Below are 18,373 nucleotides of genomic sequence, written 5' to 3'. Positions count from 1 at the left end.
GCACAACACATAACAATTGACAACATGTTGAGCCTTAAAGGGGCAGTTACAGGGGGGGAACGGGGGAGGAAGGGGGCAGTCTGACAAATTGGCCTGAAAAGTCATTGCAATATTATAAAAAAATATTCAAAACAAACCCACTATTAAAATGTTTAAAGAAAACGTCACGAATGCATTAAAAACGTTCAGGGTAGAGTTTCCGACCATTTTCCACGGCTACGAGTGGAATTGCCCAAAACCACTAAAGCACATTTTTCATCAAGCTCTTCTGTAGAGCCTTGAGTATAATTTAAAAGTCAATCGGAAGAAGCAAACTTTGACCCGAACTTTCCCACGATGAGGTGTGGATTGTGCGAAAAGTGTGAAATTCGTCTCAAGTGAATTTTGATTTGAATATTTTGAAAGTAGCCCAAAACTTTACCTTTTGCCCCCCAGAAGTGGATTTTGCGAATAGTGTGAAGCACGTCACAAATAAATGTTTACTAAAAGATTTGAAGTGGAAAAGTTTGAAAGGCGTCACAAATAAATTTTTACAAAAATCTTAAACAAATTCGTTTGCAGCCGATCGAAGGGTGAACAAAAGAGTTTTGTTTCACATAATCGTTTTCCACGACTTTTTCACACATTCGGGTGGAATTTCAATTCATTTTTTTCCGAACTACTTTCGAGTAGTGTTCATGAACAGGAATTAAGGGATTCAGTGTTGTGAAACGTGACAAAATGAAAAGAATAGTCAAATGCAAAAGCCTAAACGGGGACAATACAAGACACACAGAGGGAGCAAGTGGGCGTGGTGAGAGACAACAAAGGAGACAGGGAGAGAGGCAGAGCGAGAGAGGGAGAGAAGTTGGGAGAGGGGTAACACACACAGACATTTAGGGGGACCGCTGTGGCACCGGCCCTTACCCGCCGCTGTAGCATTTTGCTCTCATTGAGCACCGAAATGGTCGGAGATGGGGGCAACAGGCCCGCTGCCGTCGCAGCCGCCGCACAGGCCAGCGAGCGCAACGTGGTGCGATGAACGTGACGCTGGGCGGGCACCTCCGGCGATGGCTTCACCGTCGAGACAAATGTGACCACAGTGGAGCCATAGGCCTTAGCCTTGGCGCGTCCGCCCAGCTTTGTGCCGTTGCCGCTGCTGTTCTTGTTGTTGTTGTTGTTGTTGTTGTTGTTGTTGTTGCTGCTGCTGCTGTTAATGTTATTTTTGCAGCTGCTGTTAATGTTATGTTTGCTATTGCTGTTAATGTGGCTGTTAAAATGTGTGCTTTGGCTAAAATTGCTGCTGTTGCTGTTGCAATTGCTGTAACTGTTGATGTTGTTGCTGTTGTTGCTGTTGTTGCTGTTGTTGCTGTTGTGGCTGTTGTGGCTGTTGAGCAGCATGTAGGTGAGCGGAGCTGTGTCCACCAGCTCAGCTGGCGGCTCGCTGCTGCATTTGATGGGCTTTAGTATATTTAGGGCACTTACGCTTTGTATCAGCGGCTTCGTGTCGAGCAGGGCGGCAGCAGCAGCCGCTGCCGTGTTTGCATCGAGCAGGTTCGAGCTGCTGCTGCTGCTGCTGGACATGGGGCGCAAGGCGGCGACAGCGGCGGCCGCTGCGGCAGCGGCAGCAGCAGCTGTTGTTGGCGATGGCAGCGACAAGTTGCTGTTGTCGTTGTGATGATGATGTTGCTGTTGGTGCTGCTGCTGCTGCTGATGTTGCTGCTGCTGCTGCTGTTGGTGCTGCTGCTGATGTTGCTGGTGTTGCTGGTGCGCATGTTGTTGCGCGTGATGCGTATGATGTTGCTGTTGCTGATGGAAGTGATGTTGCTGCTGCTGCTGCTGCTGTGCATGATGTTGCTGATGTGCATAGATATTGTGTTGCTGATGGAAATGTTGCTGCTGTTGCTGTTGTTGTTGCTGTTGATGATGCGTGTGATGTTGCTGCTGCAGCAATTGTTGTTGCTGCTGTGCCAGCTGCTGCTGATGGTAGCCGTTGTTATTGTTGTTGTTGTTGTTGTTACTGTTGTGTTGCTGCTGCATTTGCAACAAGTTGCGCGTCGCATGCTGATACGAGGGCGGCGGCTGCTGCAAATGTTGCTGCTGCTGCTGCTGCGCATTGACAACATGTTGCTGCAAATGCTGCTGTGCATTGGCAACATGTTGCGGGGCAGCGCCATAAACATTGTTGTTGTTGTTGTTGCTGCTGTTGCTGCTGCTGCGCGTCATATTGTTGGTCAGCTGCGTCAGCAGATTCTCGTGCAGCGCATCCAGCTGCGCTGCCGCGTGCGGCGTCACCGAGACGGCGTCCGAGTCCGGCGTCAGCGACGGCGTCGACACCAGCTCAAAGTCCTGCCGCTGATGTGCCGGACTGTTATTGTTGGTCGAGTGCTCGTCCTCGTCGTCGACGTCGACGCAGCTGCGCTGCAGAAACGAACTGAGATCCACGGCGTCCGACAGCTGCTCGAGCAGATGATCCGTCTGTGAGCTGAGCATCAATGTGGCCGTAAATTGTAGAGGATCGACGGCGCCGTTTGGGCACTGCGCTGCGCTGCTGGCGGCCAGATCGGACATTATCGCGTCCTCATACGCGCTGGCAGAGAAATTGCTGCCGTTGCCCCCAGCAGCAGCAGCAGCAGCGACAGCAGCAGCGCTGCCAACGCCGCTGCCAACGCCCATGGTGGCCTGTATTATATTCTGGGCAAATGTGCCAATATCTATTTTGGCCTCATCGTACTCAATATCGGGCTCATCTTTCAGTATGATGCCGTAGGCTGAGGGATTGCCGCCATAGAAGGGATGACCCACAGTTCCGTTGGAATGTAAATTATGGAATTTGGAATTGGAATTGGAATTGATATCATTATAATTGCTGTGGCCCAGATTATTCGCAAAGTTCAATATGTTATTACCATCGAGGCCAACAGCAGCTCCAGCTCCACCACCAACTCCTCCGACTCCTCCGTTAACCCCTCCTCCTCCTCCGTTGCCCCCTCCTCCTCCTCCTCCTCCTGCTCCGCCATTACAGTTATACTGCTGGCCGGACATTAGGTATGCCGCTGCCGCCGCGTTCTGTATGAGAAACTGCGAGTTGCTGTGCAGCAGCTGGCCGTGATGGGCGCCCGTTGTGGGCGTGGTCGCCTGAGCGTCGCCGGTTTGGCCGCTCTTGAGGCTCTCGTAGAAGGGCGGCAGAGCGCCGCTGGGCGGTGAATTTGGTCCGTAATTGCCGCGTCCGTCACGGCCGCCGCCCATGCCACCGCCGCCGGCGCCGCTGCCAAAGCTACTGCTGCCGCCGCCGCTGCCGCCGCTGCTGCTGCCGCCGCCGCCGCCGCTGCCGGGCGTACCAGCGCTGCCGGCGTTCTGATTGCCGCCGCCGAAGCTGTTGCTCGTCTGAAAACCCTGGCCGGAATTGCTGCTGCTGCTGCGTCCGTGACCCGCGGCCGCTGCCAAGATGCCGGGCAGACTGCGCACCAGGCGCGGATTAAGCTGCAGCACGCGCGCTGCCAAATAGCTGCTGCGTCGACGAGCCTCGCGCACGCGTCGCTCGCGCTGCAGGCGTCGTGCGTTGAGCTCCTCGTCGCTGTCGTAGCTGGCGCTGCGTCGCTTCGGCACGTGATAGTCGATCGGCTCCTGTTGCTCTGGGCCCAGCTGTTCGAGGTCGAGCGTGCGCTGGTATAACAGTTGGCGTTCGCGCTGCTGCTGCTGCTGCAGCTGTTGCTGGTATAACGGTTCGCTGCTCTCGCGCTGCTGCTCTTGTGCGGGCGCCTGCGGTGCGCGCTGTATAACGCTGCAGCGTACGGCGGGTACACGCGGCGGCGGCGGACTTGGTCTCTGATCGGCGCTGGGCGGTGTGCTGCGCATGCGCAGCGACAGCGGCTGATCGACGGGCAGCAGCGGTTTTTCGTCAACAATCAATTTGCAGCCGTCGTCGGAGTCGTCGTCGTCGTCGGCGTCGCTGCTGCTGCTACTCTCGTTATTGCTGCCGCTGTCGACGTCAACGTCTACGTCAACGTGTTGCGTCTTATCTTTGATGTTGCGCTCGAGCGGATATTCCTTGCGCTGCGCCTGCGTTAGAACAACGCCTGCGCCGTAATAACGCGGCTTTGGCGCCTCAAGGCCAACGTCAACGTCAACGTCGGCGTCAGCTTCAGCATCAGCTTCCTCTTCGGCGTCGCTGTTGGCGTGCGGCGCAGTCGCTGGCGACGGCGGTGGCTGCTGCTTTGGGCTGTGTTCGTTTTCTTTTGGTATGCTGCTTGTAATTGTTGTTGTTGTTGTTGTTGTTGCTTCTGCCTCCTCTTCTTCTGCTGTTAACGAATTCTCGTCGCAGTCTTTTGTAGCTGTTGCGGGGGGTATGGGTATGGGTGTGGGTGTGGGTGTTGGTGATCTGTTAATGTTGTTGGTGGTGGTGGAGATTTCTGCTGTGGAGCTGTTGCTGCTGTTGCAGCTTAAACGCTGCAACAATTCTGCTGGCGTTAAACAGCTGGTATTTTCTGCAAATAACAAAATAATAAAAAAAAAAATGTAATTAGTCAAATGCGCAATTAAAATGATTTATTATATATCTATAAGCATAAATATTCATGTATGTATATATGTATGTATTAGTGCTGCATGCTCATCATGAGTTTTACATTCGTTACGTTATAAATGTACAACGGCAGTTGCCCGAAACCGAGCGAAAGGGAAAAAACGAAACTTAAATAATTAAATAACAACGAAATCGAAACCGAAATCAATATCGAAAGACAAGCGACAAGAATTAACCGTGCAATCGCCACGACGATCGTTTGCTAACTGTAAGCGCATCTCCTTCTTTCTCCTTCACATATTCATATTCACAAGAAATGCACGAAAACCGAAAAATAAAAAACAATTCTGTCGCCAAGATCATCCTATTACAGTGAACGCTCGAAATAGAGAGCTGCAAGAATTGGCCATTGAAATTGATCAATTGCATTAATTACTTAATTTATACTATGTTATATTGCAGTTGTTAAGTTGTTATTTTTGCAATAACAAAATGCCATTTTTGAATATAAGACATTTATGGAATAAGACACCAACCGGAAGAGTTTTATTTGCGAGCGTCCACTGTACTTTTGTTCGCAACAATTTTGTCACTTGAGTGTGTGTGTGTGTGTGTGTGCCTGCTCTATATTTTTTCTGTTCATTTGGATTTCATAAGAAAACAAACGCATAACTGTAATTGCAAAGAGTTGCCAGTGCGTTGAAAAAATTTGCCTACGCTTTACCACCTACACACACACGCACCTGCAAATATATGAATGTATGTACATATGTATATGTGTTGTTCTCTACGTCTTCCCCTTCTAGAAAAAGTAAGAAGCAAAGGCAAATACGCAGCTTTGCAGTGCGTCCATAAAAATAACTTAATTTGTTTCATTTGCAAGTTCAACAAATTACAATTGAATAAAATGCATTAAGTGAACGCCAACGCGGGCATTGTAAATATAGTGAAGAGTTTTTATTTTAATTAAACGCGAGTGTGAAGAGCAAGTGCAAGTGCGAGGCGCCGGTGCAGTCGCCCTCGAAGTCGACGCGTCGTCAAAACGGGCAAAGACAAGGTTGCCAAACACGAAAAAGAAAAACTAGTCTTGGCTGTAAATCGAATCAAATCAAATCAAGTGCAATAAATAATAGCAACAACCATTACAACAACTAAAACAGTCAGCCCCATTCCCATTGCAATGGCAATCAAGTTGGTGTCGACGTCGCTGCTTTTGCTGTTGGCGGCCGTCGTTCTACAAGTGTGTGCGTGTGTGTGTGTGTGTGTTATGTGCTTGTTACGTTCATGCGATCAAGATCAAGGCTTTTTGCAATTGCTTTGTGTATGTGTGTGTGCGTGTTTGATGTAATGCAGCGGCATTTGTCAATGAACAAGTTTTCTGTGCGTGGGCGTTGTTGTTGTTAGCCCTTCATAATTACACACACGCAGACATATGCGCATTTAATTGCATGCAAAACGCGCAGTACCAATAATTACATATGGTAACAGTGGCTGTTGTGTGTGTGTGTTATTTTCAATGCCCAACACGCACACAGCTGCTGCTCAGTGCTGAGAAGCAAGAAAAAAAGCTAGTTTTTCAGTGAAGAGTGGTTAGAAAATATTTTATTAAAAAAAAAAAGCAGAACAAAAAATGTGCTAGTTTGCTTAAAGATAAAGTGAAGAATCAATATTTTCTTAATTAAGGCGAATCAAAAATGATCAAACGCTAAAAAAAGGCTAGAATTCCAGCCACTTTTGACGAGCCAAAAGCGGAACTGACAGCACATCTGCTACTGTTGCTTTCTGCCTGTCGGTCAGGGCCGTCAGTCGTGCCAATGGGCAGGGGGGCGGGGGCTGCCTAAATTCTAACTGTCGCATGCCACTTAACAGCGCGCGCCGCCGCTGCACAGTTAACAGCGGCTGTAGCCTTGAACGTGCGCGCAGCCGTTTAACATTTGAAGTTAATTTTTTTTTCTGCCCGCTCGCCGCAGACAATTGTGATTTAACATAATTGATTATTTTGTGCGGCTGCTTTGGCACATTTAAACGCACATTTTGTTATGGTTATATGCTATTAATTTGCTTTTAAAATTAAATTCGTATGCCAACTGCAACTGGTCCCGCCCTCGCGTCCGCCCCGCGGCCCCCCGCCAACCATTTGGTTTAAATTGAGCGTAAAATGTTGGCTTTGCCATTTATTTATTAATGGGCTAATAGCAGACGCCCGCCATTAAAATGCACATGCCACGCCCAGCGGCCCACTAGCAGAGAAAAGCAATACACCATTCCATATGTACACTTGTCTATACATATGTACACACATACATATATTCACCTTATTGGTGTTCTGTTAACTTAACATGCCCGTAAGCTGCAATCTGTTCTACATACACACATACACACTAAACATGATCAGCTGCATAACGAGCTGTTAAAATGGCTATGCCTTTCCAGTTTTTCAATTTAGTTGTTGTAATTGCCGTAATTAATTTTATTGTGTTAAGGTCAAGGCAATTGTAAAAATGCTTTATAATTACAAATACGTTTTACACATAATGAAATGCGAAAAAAGTGTTTGTGCTTGTTTGCTATGAGGAAACGAATTTTGTTTTTGTTGCGGTTTTTTTTTTGTTCAATTTAACGACAACAACAATAACAGAAACATTGACCTCGCCAACAACAACAACAATCGTAATTTAACATTGCTGCAGTAGAACAAAAGTTGACGAAAGTTCGTGTGTACATACATACATACAAACATTATCATGTGTCGGTAAGTTTTAACAGTTAAGTTAAGCTAAACTTAATAGTCTTATGTTTTTCTCGCTGGGCGAAAGTTCAATGCACGTTTTATCCTTTACATTAATTGATTTCCATGCGATTTGTTTTTACTTTATTTTTTTTTTGTTTTTTTTGTATTTGCCCGTTGCGTGTGCTTGAACTTTTAAGATATTCTTGTTCTCTCTTCTATTTTGTTGTGTCCTCTTCCCTTTTGGTCTAGCGCAAAATGCGTCTTAACGAAACAGCTTTGCATGTGTGCGTGTATATGCATACACATGTGTGTACGTACAAATCCACATGCACGCACAAAATCAAAGCAAATACAGCGATAGTGCCGTAGTTTTGTGTGAGCGTGCGTGTATGTATGTGTGCATGCGTATGTTAATGTGCATAACAAAGCGTCGTAGTTGTTGCCCAGAATTTGTAATACTTTTTGCGCCTTTTGTTTTGTTTCCATTTTATTTTTGACTTTTTACATTTCTGCATGCTCTTTGCAGCGGGAGGTGCTATACACCTAATCAACAGAGTTGGCAACAGATTTATCTATCTATGCAAATTTAATTTCTTTTAACAGCATGCCTGTAATTTAACTGTATAACTGACACAGCAAAAACTTCTGTTAAGCTTGAGTTAAAATTTCTTTTAAAAATACATTTCCAATTGGCATGCCGATTAGAAGTTAAGTAAGGTTAGCAGCCCACTTAATATAACAGTCTGGCTGTGAAGCCTGGTTAGCTTATCGGTTTGGCATTGCTGTTAATGCAGCTAGTTAACAGTAACTGTTGTATGTTCATTTAGCATGGCTTTTAACATGAAAGTTGAGCTGTTGAGCTTATGTTTAGGGTATGCAGAGTGCGACTAGCGACGTATTATTTTTTCCTTTCTTCTATTCTATATCTATGCGGGTGTCGTTCAGTGTGTTTTTTTGTCGCTTTATTTGTTGTTAATTTTTTTTTTTTTGTAATTTACGCGACGCCCACCGCAAACAGCTGGCCTGCAGCCCGCGACTGCCCCTCAACTGTTGCTCTTAAGACCACGGAAAACGGCACAAAAAGTCAACATTGAAATGTTTTGTAGGTGTATGAGATGAGATTTTGTTTATGCCATTGTTACTGTTATTGTAGTTGTTGTTGTTTTTGTTGTTGCTGTTATGTAGAGGCGAATTCCAAACGCATTCTCTGGCTAACAGCACATGTTAAATTCCCGGCATGCACGACGATGACGACACTCCTCGACGCGTCCCATCTATCACCCGATGCCTAGCCCAAGCATCGCACAGCTCTTGATGTTGTTGTTGTGTTGTTGTTGTTTTGGTGTGCTGTTCTGTGTGCCATTGCAAATGCCAAACACGTCGCCAAGCGGCTCTGCCCATATATAAACTATACACACACACACACACACACACACACACACACACACACACACACACACACACACACACACACACACACACACACACACACACACACACACACACACACACACACACACACGTTCACATTCATAGAAACAAACAACATGAGCTGCTTCAAGGGTCGCCGCTTTATCGAGTCACCCAAAAGGGTTAAAAGCATCGTTGGCAGGGTTAATGTACACAGCGTTGCCATATGTTTAACAATTGTATGCCTTAAAAGTGAGGTTAGCTTGAATAGCGTCATTTTTTGTATTCGCTCATAATGTCGCTGTCTTGTGTCCAATGCACAAAGTTAAAATAAATATGTTATTTAAAAGCATGCGAAAGTGCATATACCAAATTTCATAGCTCTAGCTGTTATTGAAGCCGAGTTTCAGGAGTTGGTTTTCGAATTTGTGGCTACAAAAATGCCGCCCTAAATCTTTTTTTCTTTATTTTTGGTTAATAATCAAGTCAAGGAGAAATTTCAATTATTTTAAAAGAGAACTTTCATTTAAAATATTTTTAAAATATTTAAAGATTTCAAGCTTCTTTTGCCTAATAGGCCAGACTTTGCAATAAATTTGATTGCCAAACACATTCAAGAGCACACATGCCAAAGTTTCTGGCTCAAGCTCTTAGAGTTAAGCTCAGTTATGTGGGCTGGCTGAAACAGTTGAAACAGATAAAGCTAGCTTTTAGTCGGTTCAGTTAAAGAAATAATTGCACATCTTACACAAGCGATAAACGCTCTATTAACAATGTCAACTTGGCCCTGACCCCGTCTTGAGGCTGCACTGTGGGGCAATAAGGCACACCCAAAACGAAATGTACATATATATATGTGTATATACCCACCCACTTGTCCAGTTATTTAATAGAGCATGAAAAGCACGCAGCGTTGACAGCCCAACCGAGTGGGACAGAGAGAGGGCGCGATTCTCGATTGTCTATGGTCGTTGAGTGTGAGCGAGAGGCAGCTAGTGTCAGCGATTAGTCGACAGCTAATCAATTTGGCGTTCTGATAGCCCCCTCTCCGCTCTCCGATCTCCGCGCTCCGATTTGCTAGCGGCATGACAAGTGCGTTTTTTCAAATAATAAAAAATAGAAGGGGAAGAGTGCCAGCTTTTGTCCGGCCGCGGCAGATGCTCGACCCTTGTCAAAGCCTGGGCGCATGATTTGCCAAAAAATAAAAAAAAAAAATATAAGGAGCAGAAACAGGCGGTTCGCGTCTGTGGCTTCCTGTTTTGGCCGCCAAATTGATGAATGCATCCGTTTGAACGTAAAAAGGAAGTGGCCAGGAGTCTAACAGGTGCTTTCTTGCCATTCGTCTGTCTTCTTCTTATGCTTGGTTCTACCTTCTGACCAAATGACCTAATGCGCTGCCAGCGCGATCCTGCGCAAATGCGACCCTCTGTCGGACGTTTAGCAATTCTAATGCGCCAGCCATAGGGCCCAGAGGGGACAGAGGGGTCAGAGGGAACATAGGGGCGATATCAGGATACGCTTTGCCTTTTGCCCCAGCGCTTAAGCGCTTGGTCTTCGGTTTCTAACTGCCGGCGGGCAGTCTATAAATTTATTGCCTAAGCGATCTGCGTTTAAATGAATTTGTCTCTAACGCCCCAGCTTAAAGTTGACTCTGTTGTTTTTTCTTCTTGTGCTTCTTTGCGGGGCTCGAGTTTCGGGGCAGCTGTTGATAGTTCGATTTCTAAGGGCCAAAGGGGCCGCACAAGGTCTTTATTAGTGCCAACATATATGTATATATATACATATATATAGGTATATGTATATGCCCGCATATGTATATAGTCTGGCGTTCTGTTCTCAGGTTTCGGGCGCAAACTTTAAAATGCATTAAGTGCCATGCAATTAAGTTTATCGATGCCCTCAAATCAGCAAAGTCAAGTTTAATCTTGTTGTCTTTTTCTTCGCTTGGTTTCTTGTTCTCTTTTTCATTTTTATTTTTTATTTTTTTGGTCAGGTTTATAAATTATACATTATAAATGCCGACGCGTTACTTGTTCTGGCAACTTTATAATTTTGCTGCAATTTGTTACTTTAAAATGTTGCCGCCTCATTTTTGGACGCGATTCGCAGGCATTTCGCAGGGACTATGTAATTAATAACACCTATTTTAAGGTAACGCCTGTTAATGTAACACTGTTAATTGCGCATATTAATTACTGCCAAGATTTATGTTAAAATATAACAGTGAGTTTAAAGCTGCTCTTAACAGTGCTGTAAATGAAATGAAATCATGTTAAGTTCTAGTTTGTTTTACTCAGTTTCGGCCAATCAATTAACAGTACTTTCACACAAACTGCCTTAATTGCCATATAATGGCAATTAATTCTGTTAAACTACAGCTGCCCAATGTCATATTTTTAAAATGTGTATCAAAGGCCTGCCACATTAAAAGTTGAAGTTGAAGTTTCATGCATTTTAGAATGTGTTTTAATGTAAAGCTCCAAAAAAAAAAACATAACAGTTCTGTTAAACAGAGCTGTTAGTGAAAGCCTGCGCCAATTGACATACTGTTAGCAATTATGGAACATAACATTTGCATTAACAGCTGTTGATTAAAAGCCTGCCACACTTTTTAAATCTGTTATGTTATGTTATGTTACACAGCTGTTAACAAACAGCATTTATTGATTAACATATTCATTTAGCTGTACATTTTCTCTCTTCTTCAGCCTGCTGCACATTGCACATTGTACATTTCAAGTTCGTTGCCTAAGTCTTTTGTTTTTCAGTTATGAAGACAAAAAAAAAGAATTGAAACAACATTTAACTCAACATTAACCCAGTAATTTCCAAATTGAATGACACAGCAGCCTTGCAGCGAGCCCAACACACATACACACCCCCCAACGTCCCCCCCCCGCCCCCTGCTGTTTTGCTGCACAGCCTACACAAACTCTTAACTGTTTTGTTGCGCAGCCGCCGCAGCTTTTCAAGGTCAAAATTGCAACGTATGCGAGTTGAAATACTCGTATGTGCACACAGACACACAGGCAGGTGTGTGTGTGTGTGTGTGTGTGTGTGAGTGAGTGTGAGCTATCGACAGCATCCAAATGCCATTGCTTTGATAGATCGAAGCTGCAGATGGCGACTTGACACTGAGACAACGAAGACTGCAGCTTGAAGAATTGAGATTCAGCTTCAGATTGGCAGTTGTTGCCAGTATCTAAGGCCTTAGCTGCCGACAGCTTTCAAGCTCAAAGCGCGTCTTAAATTGCAAACCACATGCTCGACAACAACAGTAACAACAATTACAACAAAAACAACAACAACAACAACAACATGTGCTACGTTTTGTGCAGCTGCTAATTACAGTTGCTTGCTTGTTTTTCTTTTTTTTTTTTTCTATTTTTTTCTTATTTATAGTTTTTTCCATTTGCCGCCGTATTCTAGCTATGTGCTTCAATTTGTTTGTTTGTTTGTCTATTTTTTTTTTTTATATATGATTTTTTTTTTTTCTATTTTTTTGTTCTTTGCGGTATTAATGTCAATGTTAACCTTGCTCTGTTTCATTTTGCCTCGTTAACTCGTTTACATTGTTTATTAAGTGGCCGGGCTTTTAATTTATCTAACGATTAAGCTATTTTTCGCATACCCTGTTGCTGGTCTTTAGCTCTTATGTAGCATATGCATTTATTTAGTTCAATTGAGGTTGTTTATATCGAGTTTATTTCTTCTCTATGATTTTCCGTTTCTCAACTCAAACACTTTGTGTCTAATTCTTCTGCTTTTCTGTATTAAAGGGTATCTCTTAGCTTACTTATTTGAATCGAACAGGTGGAAAGCTGTGTTTTCTTTGCATTTTTCTTAGAAAATTACGCGCGCTCCTACTAACAGTAACTCTCTATGTTAAGTTACAGCGCGTTTTTATAAGAAGCATCAGCTGTTAAATGAACATGTAAGAAACTAGGTTTATGTTATTAAACAGTTTCATAAATTTAAAAATGTTAACGAGCATTTGAACGAGCCTGGCATTCTTTTACTAACAGCTGCGGGCTATGTTAAGAAGCTGTTAAATCAACAAAGAAGGAACAAGGCTTCTGTTAATAAACTGTTATACAAAGTAAAATATGTTTACAACCATTTGAACTTTTACTAGCAGCTATGGCAAGCTTTTACCTAACAGCTGCATAGCATGTTAAGCAGCTGTTAAATCAACCCTTAAGTAACTAGTTTTCTGTTAACTGTTAAAATTATATTAACTGTTATACCAGTTTAGAAATGTTAACAAATATTTAAAGCAGCTATGGCATGCTTTTACCTAACAGCTGCCTAGTCTGTTAAGCATCTGTTATACTAATATTAACATATTGAAGGTTGTTTTTTTCGCATTCGACTATTTTAACTGATTCTTGAGGCGTTGCTCATCTGCGTTGAAGGCTTTTGCAATTGTTAATGCATTTCCGTTAGGCACGTTGCACAAACAATGAGGCACAGAAAATGGCAACAGCAACAACAACAACAACAACAACAACAACAACAACAACAACAGCAGCAGCTCGCAAACAAAACGTAAATGAGTTTGTCAACATATTTCTAATTCGACACGCTTCAAAGTGACCAATGCACACACACATACAAACACACAACTGAGTGACGCTTTTAGAATGAATATATTATATGCGTTGACCTAAATTTTATGACTGTTGCTGTTTGCCATTTAGTTGCAAACGGCAACAACAGCAGCAGCAGCAGCAAAAAAACTAAATAATAACCATTACAATTGCTACATGTGTGTGTGTGTGTGTGTGTGTGAGTTGCACAAAGAAGCATGCTAAACAGCTACTAAAACACAATGCAACTGCAACTGCAAAAGCAAAAGCAAACAATGTGCGACTGAATGAGACGCAACTGACAAACTGACCGACCGACCGACCGACTGACAGACTGATTGAGCCGCTGTGACAATGTCTGAGCTAAGGTAATATGTGTGTGTGTGTGTGTGTGTGTGTGTGTGTGTGCTAATTGTTACTGCCAATAAGCGTCTATACGCGTTACAAGTCTATTGTCTATCCATACGCCATATACGAGGCTCATTTGGCCAATTCCAGTGAATCTCAATGAGCAGTAAAATGTCTGGCGATTGAACTCCATATTCAAGCCTGCCAACAATTGACCACGTCTTAGAAGCCTGCTTTGTTTGACATTCTTAAATGTTTAACTGGCTGCTCTCGCAAATGTTCCCAGCTAGAGGGCCAAAGGCTAGCTGGATGTATATTAAAGGCTGTCACATGTTTGACATGTTTCATGTTTCTTATGTAGCTTTCTTAAACGTTTCACTGCCTGCTTTTGCAAATGACTCTCACTGGGCTGCTAAAGGCTGGCTTCAAGCGAATGTCCTCGCCTTATACATTATGAGCTGTAGCATTTTTCACAGCGCTTATTTTGGCTACTTTTCTTTATGCAGCATTCTTAAACGTTTCACTTGCTGCTCATCCCCTGCTCTGGCGCCGTTGCTTACCATTTTCATTTCTTCATTATGCGACATTCTCAAACGTTTTACGTTTTACCGGCTGCAGAGCTTACATTTCACCCGAGAAACACCCCTTCTACATATTATAAGTAAGCTATAAAACCTATTGGATCATTTCAATGCCCTATTCTTTTTCTCATATATCAGCCTTAAACGTTTCACTGGCTGCTAAAATATCTTCGCTCCGACGGATGTTGATCAAACAGCCCTCGCATGTGTATTGAGTGCATATTGTAATTGTGAGCATTGCGCATACAAGTCCATTGGCTTATCCCACAAGTCATAGAACTGAACTGTCGTTTGTGCTTGTCTCATTAACATTTACAACGGGGCACATAGGCGCAGCAGCCGCCTCGCTCAGCTGCAACGACTACAGCAACAACAGCAACAAGAAAAAGAGCAACAAATTATTTAACGCAATTGCGTTAAAACTTTGCCCATTCCAAACAAAAGTTTCGTTTCGGCTTTAGTTTCGGGCCGTTTTATTTGTTTGTTTTTGATTTTCGCGTCTTTGTTAAACAGTTTGTTGCACTTTTTTTTTGTGTTTTGTTTTGTTTTGTTTACAACGACCTCGATCCCTTTTGTAGCTGTATTTGTGGATGCGCTTAAAATAGCTGTCAAGCAGCTGACTCAATAATTTTGTATAGAATTTAAGTGAAACTGAAAGCTAAACTTTGTTTTGCGTTTGCATAACAAACAACTCGAGAACGTAACGAATTTGAAATACATTTTCAAGTGAGTAACAGCATTGATTTCTAATTGATTTTCGAAACCAAATAGCGTGTGGAAATTACAGCAGCTCACGTAATTGAGATACGATGTAATAGGGCCTGAGTCACAGCAGAGATATTTTAAGATAGACGACAGTAGAACATTTGAGCATGCCGCACAAAGAAGAAGTGAAGAAGCAACAAGAGTTAATGAGTACTTTTCATACAGAAATAAGTTCGCGCCGGAGCAGGGACAGTAAAACGTTCAAGAACGCCACACACATAAGAACGGAAAAGCATAAAAAGTTAGCGCAATATTTGGAGTATGCGTATAAAAATGAAAAGATGCTTTGATGTACTGCTACTTTGATGCCCGAGCAGGCACGATGAAGTGTTGCCAGTGAAAAAGTTAAAGGATGCCGCTCAAAGAGGAATAGGAGAGCATAAGTAGGGCAAGACTTTTGGAGTATGCATATTTAAAAGGGTTTGCTACAAAAATTCTTTGGTGCACGGAAAGGAAACTGCCAGCAAAACGTTTAAGGACACCGCACAAAGAAGAATTGAAGACTAGTTTTGATTAACAACCACTTTGGCGCTTGAGCAAGGACAGTAAAACGTTGAAGGATGCCGCACAAAGAAGAATTGAGGAGCAAAACATTGTGCAAAAGGTTTGATTGACAAACAATGTTTAAGGATGCAACGGCAAGCCAGAGATAGAAGAGGATCTGCATAGATAGATGTATAAATATTTCTTGATGCGTGTGACTCATATGGACGTGGGTGCAGGGCAAAGGGGCACAGAGTATTTTTTTTTTTTTTTTTGGGTCAACATTTCGTGCCATTTAATGCACTTGCCTAATTGATAATCAGGTTTTTCAGTTAGTCGGGCCGCTTTGTTGAGCAGTTGTTGTTGTTGTTAAGTTATTGTTGTTGTTGTTGTTGTTGTTGCTTTTGGTTGGTTGAAATGAAAACCGCATCTGGTTGACCTTCTCAACCGTTACAGGCGATGATTACAGCATCAGCCTTTATGCCATATATGTGTCAATATATACATATACGAAATATACATGTGTATATATTATATATGTGTAGGTATGTGTGTGTGTGTTTGTGTATATGCATATGTGCATGCAAAATTAGCAGAATTTAATTATGATGATGCCCGCTGACAATGACAATCATGAGGCTGATGATGATGATGTTGCTGATGACGTTGCTGCTGATGAGCAACGCTTCGTTTCATTTTATTTCGTTGTTGCTTCAATATTTATTGCTACACGGACGACAATTTGCAGCGTTGTTGTTGCTGTTGCTGTTGTTGTTGCTGTTTTTAACTGTAAACATATGAAATGATGCAGGCGTCCCTTTTTGTTGCTGTTGCCGATCTACCTACCAGTTTTGACCCACATTTTAAATGCTGTTGCCAGCAGCAGCAGCAGCAACAAATCAATGGAAAACAAGTTGAGCATCCCAGCAACAACAACAACAACAACAACAACAACAACAACAGCAGCAACAATCAGCTACAAATTTGTATTAAGTAAACTCCCACTTACAACATTTTGCATATAAATGATGTTCCCTCTCTCTCTCCCTCTCCCTCTCACTCATTCGCTTGCCATTGTATTTTGTTACAAATATGAAATTATGCGTAAAATTGTTGCTGTTGTTGTTATTGCCTGCAGTTTGGTTTTCAGTTTGTGAGCTTTTTTTTGTTTTTGTTTTTTTTTTGTTGATCAGCTTCCAAATGAAATGAGCCAAAACCGCAACAAGCGCAACAAAAGTTGTCGCCGTCTTTTGTTTTTGTTGTTGTTGTTGTTGCTGTTGTTGTTGTTGTTGCCGCTGTGTGTGTTGTTCATTTATGACGTAACTTTTGCTGCGGCTGCGGCTGCTGTGATTACGGCCCGCTGTTAATACAGTTAAAGCGGCGCCTAACCTTGAAAACCGGTAGATTTTTTTTTTCTTATTTTATCTTTACTTTATGTGTGTGGCGGGCTGCTGCTGTGCATGTGTAAGTGTGTGTGTGTGTGAGTGTGTGTTATATGTGCTTGCCTCTTAAGGCTTACAGCCAGACACACATTTAAATATATACATCGATTTGTATATATAACAATCAAAATGCCAAAATCTATTAAGATTTTAATTTAAATAAAATAGTTTTAAAATGAAATAATTTAGAAAATAAAATATAAATAAAATAACATAATTTTAAAATAAAATAATGTTAATAAAATAAAGTAATATTATTAATAAATAAAAAAGTAATTTAAATAAATAAAATAATGTTAATAAAAAAAATGATTTAAAACAAAATTAACTAAATAAAATATTTCGAAAATAAACTATCGTTAATAAAAATATGGATATAAAATAATATGAATAAAATAAAATAATATTAATAAATAAAACAATATTATTAACATAAAAATTTTTTAATTAATATTATATTAATAAATAAATAAACAAATTTGACATAATGAAATAATTAATTTTTGTGATAGTTATATTTATAATAAATATTGTGATATTTATTAATGTAATCATTTTGATTCATATATAAAAATCGATGTTGTTATATGAATACCATGTAAATATATTTATTGCTTAGCTTATTTAAATTTTTGATTATATTTTAAGCTGATTATATATTAAGCTATTTATAAATCTATTTTTGAATTAAATTAGTTTTAGCTATATCAATTTATTTTCATTTAGTATTCTTAATTTTTTATAATTTTTTTTATATATTTTTGCAATTTGTTTTGATATTGTATTTTGTCAAAATTTTCACTTGCAAGCGGCAAACAAAAGACTTAGGCAACGAACTTGATATTGATATTGAAATTTCTGTCATTGCCAATCTGATAGCTGTTGCCGCCGCAGCTCTTGTGTGTAATCAATTGAGGTGTGGCCGCATGCACACAATTATACACAATCACACACACACACACACATACGAACTCCAATTGGGCAATTCCGTAGCGTAAAGATTTGTACACGAAATTAGCAGCAATTTGACAAACTGTTTTTCAAGTATTTGCTATGGCGCTTTAAAGTGATGCCTCACGCAGTCCGTCTAATCGGACAAAAGCTCTCAACGAAATTGTCTTAAAAACTGTTTAAACAAAGTCTCGACAAGCTGCAATAAAGTTGTTAAAATTTGTGTAAATGATAGAGGAAGATGTGTTCACAGTTACAAGCCCATAAGAACTGGGCGATTGCAAGAGCTGGAGCCGAAATATTTGGCATGTGACTGCTGTTAAGACTTTACTGCTAGGTGTATATGAAAGACCATATTGTAATCCCCCCCATTCAAGCTGTTAGCCTATCGGAACTCAGGGATTATATTAGTTAGAGCTGGGAGATTTGGTAGGTGGCTGCTCCAAAGACCTTACTACTTGCTTCTTGTAGAAAACCGTATTATACTCCCCATAATCCAGCTACTATCCTATTAGAACTCGGGTATTATAGGAGCTAGAGTTGTAAAATTTGGTATGTGGCTGCTACAG

The 18,373-nt window shown here is 41.8% G+C and overlaps 1 protein-coding gene across 1 annotated transcript in view; it reads right to left on the bottom strand.

Annotated features, from left to right (window-relative positions):
- The window catches only part of ovo, a 34,596-nt gene that overhangs the window by 2,775 nt on the left and 13,448 nt on the right, over nt 1-18,373 (bottom strand). The window contains 5 exon segments of the mRNA XM_064682752.1: nt 907-1,130; nt 1,133-1,324; nt 1,327-1,377; nt 1,455-2,750; nt 2,889-4,466. Of these exon segments, the coding sequence (XP_064538822.1) occupies nt 907-1,130; nt 1,133-1,324; nt 1,327-1,377; nt 1,455-2,750; nt 2,889-3,837 (2,712 nt within the window). The 5' untranslated portion in view covers nt 3,838-4,466.

Source organism: Drosophila montana, unplaced genomic scaffold (assembly GCF_035044405.1).
Source record: "Drosophila montana isolate Dmon_TW-CO22-7 unplaced genomic scaffold, ASM3504440v1 contig_2496_1, whole genome shotgun sequence".
NCBI lineage: Eukaryota > Metazoa > Arthropoda > Insecta > Diptera > Drosophilidae > Drosophila > Drosophila montana.
Note: the sequence above shows the minus strand (reverse complement) of the source record. Positions and strands in the feature narration are given on the sequence as shown.